This window comes from Olea europaea, unplaced genomic scaffold, assembly GCF_002742605.1.
Source record: "Olea europaea var. sylvestris unplaced genomic scaffold, O_europaea_v1 scaffold2156, whole genome shotgun sequence".
Classification (NCBI taxonomy): domain Eukaryota; kingdom Viridiplantae; phylum Streptophyta; class Magnoliopsida; order Lamiales; family Oleaceae; genus Olea; species Olea europaea.
The window spans coordinates 110,734-118,091 of record NW_019239545.1 but is presented as its reverse complement, the minus strand read 5'-3'; the positions used below and the strand labels follow the sequence as shown (position 1 = coordinate 118,091).

Below are 7,358 nucleotides of genomic sequence, written 5' to 3'. Positions count from 1 at the left end.
CCTCGCTTTCAATGACACCATTCTTTTGGGAAGATTGTTTGATAGAAATTCTTCTTGTTACTTAACTCAACACTGAAGTAAAGGGTTTGCACATGAAGATTCTCTGAAAAGGTATAAACAGAAAGAAGAGAGTGTGCCTATACTTTTCGAGGAGAATTTCCCAAATTTTCAAAAAAATTTATGACCATAATTGTAATTAGCTCACTATTTTTTTTCTTTTTCTTTTATTTGTATAGGAGGGTAAAATTGTCAAAAATAAATGAAAATGACGTTCAGCATGAAGAAAAGTGGAAGGTAGGGATGAAAATTCAAAAAATAAAAGATAGAAATGTTTTTTACAATAAACTTGAAATGTATGGACGTTTTGTGTCAATTAACCTAAAAATTAAGTTTTTTCGCTATCCATTTTTGTAAAAACGAGAATGAAAAATATAATCGTTACGGGATCCACACAACGATAAATATTTAAATATAGTGGTTTGATGTGATGAATAACGATTATATTTTTTATTTTTGTGATCAAATAATGAGAATGAAACGAGGTTTAATCTATGATGGGCAGACAGATGGGCTATAATAATTGTCGGTGGACTTTTTCTAAGGCACTGTTGCCGTATGCTGAAGGCTCACTCTTGTGTAGTCTATTTGTCTTGTAGCCTTTTTTGGAAGCCTTTTCTTGACTCACACATTCAATACGATCACAGATATTTTTTTTTTTTTTTTAAATCTTTTTGGGTCATTTACGAAATCAACGAACAACCTCAATCTGTGCCTCTGGCATCCTACCATACCATAAGAAGCTTGAAGGTAAATCTTATTCTCGGTCTTCAGGAAAGTTGTAACAAATAGGTACTTATTTTTTATTTTATTTTTGTAACTGGAGAAGCTCGAGGGTAAAATCATGGTTTTTATTTTTATTTATTTTGTGTGTGATTACTATGGGTTGGGAATTATTTGTGTATATCTTGCTTCTGTGACTGAATTGTGTTATATTGAGAGGTTTAGGAAGGAAAAATGACTGAACTTCGTGTTCTCTGACTGGTAGATGATTTGGATTTCTTTTTCTTGGATTTGAATTTTTTTCACCTCAATCATGGCAGAAATTTGAGCTGAGAACTGGGTTGTGGGCCTTGCAGCCTTTACTGGAATTCTAGGAGGTTGATTATATTTCAGAGAGAGAGAGAGAGAGAGAGAGAGAGAGAGAGAGAGAGACTGTTTATATCAAAATAATTGTTGATTTTATTCCGGGAAGCTTGTTAAAACATTTCTGTTTATTTCTTTTTCCCGGAGATTTATTTCCCACTTTTCTTGTTATACTTTGAAGCTTGTATGTCTGTCTCAATATTTCATTTTCTTTGAATAATGGAATTGGGTTGTTTAAGATTTTATTGTTTTTACTGTATTTATGCTTTAGATTATCTTCCACTCAAAAAGATGCACAAAACAAAGTAGCAAAACTCGTTCCTGCTTGGCCCACACAAATAAACGGGGAACAAGGCTTAGCCTCTTGTTATTGTAAAGGTTTATGTTTTAGGTTAAGAAGAGATTAAGCAAATAAAAGGAATGATTTATGTTTAGGTTGGTTTGAATCTTTAGTTCCACAAAACTATATTCGCTAGATATATTACCCATGATGCTCCCTTTAAACATGGACCTTGTTGGTTTGATTAAATTCTTCTTGTACATAATAGGTGGTTTTGCCAGTATATGTTGAGTAAAGAGTTAAGTTGCTATTTCGAAAATTAATCTCTCTTGCGTTTGATTTACTGTCTTTAGTGTTTCTTTTCTTGAAGGTCAAGACAATCTAAGTGAATGATTTGTAGCTATCCATGATGTGAGCGTTGGCTATTTTTACTTTACAAGAATATAAAGTTTTACTTCCGTTCGTGGATTTGCAGTGAAGGGTATTGAATAGTGGTTAGAACTATGGGGTGTTTCCAATTCTATAATGGAGAGAAAAAGGAAGAACCAAAGACTACAAAATCAAATTCTGCCCAATCCTCATTTACTGATCGAGAGATGAGGCATTCTGGATCCGATTTTAATTCCCAGGATGTATCAAACACTAGCTCTGAATCCAGAGGAAGAAGCCAATTTCCAATTTTGTCCGACAGGTCCAGTAATCTCAGGGCTTTTACTTTTTCCGAGATGAAACAAGCAACAAAAAATTTCAACAGGTCTACCAAGCTTGGAGAGGGTGGATTTGGATGCGTTTTTAAGGGTGTGGTCAACATTTCTGAAGATCCAGATATCAAACTTGATGTGGCAATAAAACAACTAGGTCGAAGAGGACTGCAGGTAGATTTCCTTTTATATATACCTTGTTCTCTAGGTTCTTCCTTTTTTTTTTCTTTTTTTTTTCCCTCTTTAGTTTTGGTATTCTCTTGTTCTAGTTTCATTATAAAAGATAGGGAGTAATGATGGTATCTCTATAATGCTGTGTAATAATATCTATCCAACTGAGAAGTCTTTTCATTTAAGTCTGTTGATTGACAGTGTTAAGCTATTTTAATAGAGAGTCAGACCTCTGTATTTTGTAAATTAAGATTAAGATTACTAATGTAACTGTGGTGTAGTCTGATTTAATTAAAAGATATCGACATGGATTTATTTAGAATTATATTGCTCCTCTCAAAAGATGAAGACAATTTAACTATACGTTAGAGAAGCTGTATACTTATGATATCTTCTAGTTCTCCTCTCTCCATATTTGTATGTGTGCGCATGCCCCCATGCTTGTGCATATGCCTGTACGGTCTGGTAGAGCAAAATGAAATGAAGTGTTATTTAATGGAGGTCTGAAGGAGCTCCTTTCTCTTATATCAATGAACTCATTTAAATAAGACGTGTCACAAGATTTTTCCTCCATCTATCCTGATTTTTTATAATGGTAAAGGCATGAAGTCAATCTAAAGTTAAGGAAAGGGAATTTTATGCCTTCTTGCCTTAACCTGATTTATTGGGGTGGGAGGGTGGGTAAGGGGTGTTCCACTCGGATGCTCAGACTCTTAGAAATAATAGGAGCGCTCGTGTCGGACATGATATGGGTATGGGTATGGGTATGGGTATGGGTATAAGATATGTGTTGGATCCTCCAAGTTTTAACTGGAAACTTCGGCCCTTTTGCTTCTTCTTTTATTTTTTTCCCCCTTTTTGCTATCTAATCTATAAACCTCGCGCCACCTTTAAGAGGGTGGAAAAGGGCGATAGCGCTAGGTTTTCCCTTCTTCTTTCTTTTTTCTTATTTTATTTTCTTCTTTTTTTCCTTCTTTCCCTATCTGTATCGGTAGTTTAGAGTTTTGTTTGTCTAAATGAAAGTGGGTTCCATATAGTGCTACCTAGTGCTTTACTAAATCCAAATTGCAATCAAGTCTCTCATTTTCTATTTTATATAATAGTTAGAGCCCGTTTGATTATCATTTTTCTAAGAATGAGAATGAAAAATATAGCCGTTATAGGACCCACACAAGAGATAGAAAGTCAAATATGGTGGCTTGATGTGATGAATAACGGTCATATTTTTTATTTTTGTGGTCAAAGAATGGGAATTAAATGGGGGCTTAGTAAATAATTTTCCATAATTGAAAACTAAACTCCAAAATTCTATTTTATTCGTCTTAATCCCTTATTCAGTACTCATTTCATTCTTTTGAACAATCGATTTTGGTTCATTCAAAATGACATCTTAGGTTAGTAAAAAAATTGAAGCTTGAAAGGCGTACCCATGTACTTGTGTTCGAAATTTGGACTCTTTTTACTCATGTCCTTGTATCCTATATTTTAAAAAATAAAAGATTCGATATTTAGATATGCACCCGTACCCGATACCTGAGTCCTATTGTTATATCTGCACATCGCGTTTCTGATGTTCAATCGAAAAAGAGAAAATTCGAAAAGAAACTATCATTATTTTATTGCATGTTTGAAATTTTGAATTAAAAAATACACAAATAAATAACATACCCTCCAATGTCTATGTCGTAAACACTTTTGCACAAAAAGCTGGAATTTTGAAATTAAGCTTATTTTGTTGGATTAAATGAAACAATTATATAGCTGCCTAAGTGGTTGATATTCAGAATAACTGAGGTTTGAATATGAAGAAGTAAATGATGACAAAAATGGTGGCATTGCTCGACTGTGAAGTCTTTTCGGGTGGAAAGAGGGAGAGCCACACCAAGAAATTGATGATTCTGCCAAAATTGATGGTTTCTGTTGGCATTCTTAAATTACTTTTTTCACAACAAAACTGGCCATGCAAAAATCTTATATAACTATAAATCACGAAGAGTTTAAGAAAACTGCATTCATGCACTAGTTTTTTTCTAGTTTGTGACTAATTGGAGTATATTAGAATTCTTTTAGTTGATTTGACTACATTGGAGAATGACTACTTGCAATTGGATGTTGGAACATGTCTTGCTTCTTGCTTCTTTGATAGAGAACTAATATCTGATCTACGTGTAGGGTCATAAAGAATGGGTGACAGAAGTAAATGTCCTTGGTGTGGTTGAACATCCAAATCTTGTGAAACTCATTGGATACTGTGCTGAGGACGACGAAAGAGGAATCCAACGGCTTTTGGTATATGAATTCATGCCTAATGGAAGCGTGGAAGATCATTTATCGGCTAGGTCAGAGACACCGCTTCCTTGGGCTATGAGGCTGAAGATAGCCCAAGATGCTGCTCGTGGCTTAGTAAACCTGCATGAGGAAATGGATTTTCAGGTCTTTAATTCTACCTATTGAATGTTTATTGACTTCTCTTGCCTCTTAGTGCCATAAAAGAGGCATAATCACTTTTCCTTCTTGGGATAATCATATTCATTTAGGAAGAATTAGAAGAATAATCACTTTTTCAGTTCATTTATTTCTCCTATTGAACGTTGATTGATTTCTTTTGCCACTTGTTTGCAATATAGGAAGCATAGTCACCTTTTTTTCTGGGGTAACCATATTGGAAATATTGTGGAACATGATCTTTATGTTTAAAGTGTGATTTGCAATGCTGCTATAATGATTTAGTCTGACATTTATCTTCTGTATACAGATCATCTTCAGAGATTTCAAATCTTCTAATATTCTCCTAGATGAGCAATGGAATGCTAAACTATCAGACTTCGGATTGGCTCGGTTGGGCCCTCCAGAAGGACTAACACATGTATCAACAGCGGTACGGTGAATTACATGATGGCATATTGTCTCTCTTTTATGTGCTATCGGGGAAAATTCTTTTCTTCTAGATTTACATCTCCCAACCTTTTAGATTGGGTTTAAAACTGTGGAACTAAGAATTCTTGTCACTGAACTATGAACAACTTCTCTGTTTCTAATGAGTATTTAATTTTTTTTAAAAAAATGTTATATTTAAAAGGCACACATTTTCGTTATGGTATATTGTTTACATCATAAAACTAAAGAGTATTTCAATTATTCTCTTATGAAATTGAAGAACTGGGTTTTGAATGAATGCAACTAAGTTATGAATAGGGAGGGATTCTAAGTTCACTTCAAATATTTTTTAAATAATGCTTGATTCAGCTAACGATTTGAAATACCATGACGACTTGGAAATCATCCATCTCTGGACCTAGGTAGATTTGCATGCACTTTTAGGGAGTTGATCTTTAGTCATGTCTAATCTAGTAGAAGCATGGAATTTAGCTTTGATATTGTAATGTCTAAGAGTTACAATTCAGTATACTGGCATTGAACCCCTTGTTATTGTAAACCTTCTCCATTGTAATTTGGCTCCATTATAACTTAAAGCATGTTTGAGAAGTGTTTTTAAACGGTTTAAATTATAAATAAATAGAAATGAATGGTGAATGAGTGGGTAGTACTTGTGGATTTCTCCAAATGTGTGGATAAAAAGTTGATTCAGTGCTTATGAAAAGCATATAAACATAAGCCAAATACAGTCTCATAATTATGGTTTGTCCATTCTTCGGTTAAAATGTGAATCACGAACAATTTTGCCATCACGTATAATATGTTGCACTGTTGCTTGGGTATAAGGCTTCATGCATGATCTAGACATGTACATTTCGTTAAATTGAGAGCATAATTCCCAAACACTGTTGCTTGGGTATAAGGCTTCATGCATGATCTAGACATGTACATTTCGTTAAATTGAGAGCATAATTCCCAAACATCCTATAAATATAAATAGATTCCCATCAAATGACATCTTCAAAAACTGCATTTATTCGTTGCTTCATTAGGCTTTCCACTTGCCTTATGCGATGACTTGAAATTTTTTTATTATCTAATTAGTTTTTAGATACTTCTTTAGTCTTGAATTAATAAACACCTCGTTATTAGGTTGTGGGAACCCTGGGGTATGCAGCTCCTGAGTACATTCAAACTGGTCGTCTAACGTCCAAGAGTGATGTATGGAGCTATGGAGTCTTTCTCTACGAACTAATTACAGGTAGAAGACCATTGGATCGAAATCGTCCCAGAAGTGAGCAGAAGCTCTTGGAATGGGTAAGACCGCACTTATCCGATGCTAAGAAGTTTCAGTTGATATTGGATCGGAAGCTTGAAGGGAAGCATGTGCCTAAATCCGCGCACAGGCTCTCACTTGTAGCCAATCGTTGCTTAGCCAGACTCCCGAAATCACGCCCAAAAATGAGCGAGGTTTTGGAAATGGTGAATCAAGTTGTGGAGGCATCAACAGGGACAGGCAATCCTCAACCACCCCTAAGGAGTCCCATGTCAACGGCAACTTTTGAGGAAACCGAAGCTGCTAAAGACAAAAGGAGATTCATGGACGTGAAAATTGGAGACGCTGGTTGGTTGGTTCGTATGTGGTCAACAAAGCTCGTAAAGACCTGCTGATTTTCGTTGTTTTTTTGGATATATGCAGGAATGATAGCTAGAATAGAGATTGTAATGAATGTCACAGGGACACAAATCTGGATTGTTAGAAATGACAACCGTGTTTATGTGAATTTAGATTTTAATGAAATTTTCGTTTGGTATCATGTAATGGATAAGATTTTTAATTATTTATTTATATTTTTTTAAAGAGATCATTCAACCATGTAGAAAAAAGTAAGAATTTTTAGCTGAAAATTTGGTCATTATTTTGCATACATCAACTTCAGAAAACTACTCTGTCCGTCCAAGTTTCGTGTATTCTTGCTCTAAGTCGTAGTTCAATATTGAATTTCCAATGAAACAATTCACACCACCACCACTATGGGCGGCCACGCCAGCCCTATGTGTATTTTGGAAAGTATTTGCTGTGATTGGTTGAGGGAGAAAGGAAAAGAATAATCGTTTGGCCTCGGGATATAAAGTCAAATTTTGCATCTTTTTTCTTCAGTCACCATTTCCTTTATTTTTTGATT

General features: G+C 34.8%; 1 protein-coding gene across 4 annotated transcripts; it reads left to right on the top strand.

Annotated features, from left to right (window-relative positions):
* The first annotated feature begins 640 nt into the window (after positions 1-640).
* On the top strand, positions 641-6,989 carry LOC111380510 (probable serine/threonine-protein kinase PIX7). Of its 4 annotated transcripts, none has more exons than XM_023004095.1 (5): positions 641-849; positions 1,899-2,298; positions 4,468-4,728; positions 5,051-5,173; positions 6,325-6,989. In XM_023004095.1, the coding sequence occupies exons 2-5, from the start codon at positions 1,927-1,929 to the stop codon at positions 6,841-6,843; spliced, it is 1,275 nt and encodes a 424-aa protein (XP_022859863.1). In that variant the 5' UTR covers positions 641-849; positions 1,899-1,926; the 3' UTR covers positions 6,844-6,989. The 4 variants fall into 4 exon arrangements, with proteins under 4 accessions (XP_022859863.1, XP_022859861.1, XP_022859860.1 ...); XM_023004093.1 differs by having other exon boundaries at positions 642-807; XM_023004092.1 differs by having other exon boundaries at positions 642-807; positions 1,794-2,298.
* The last annotated feature ends 369 nt before the right edge of the window (positions 6,990-7,358 follow it).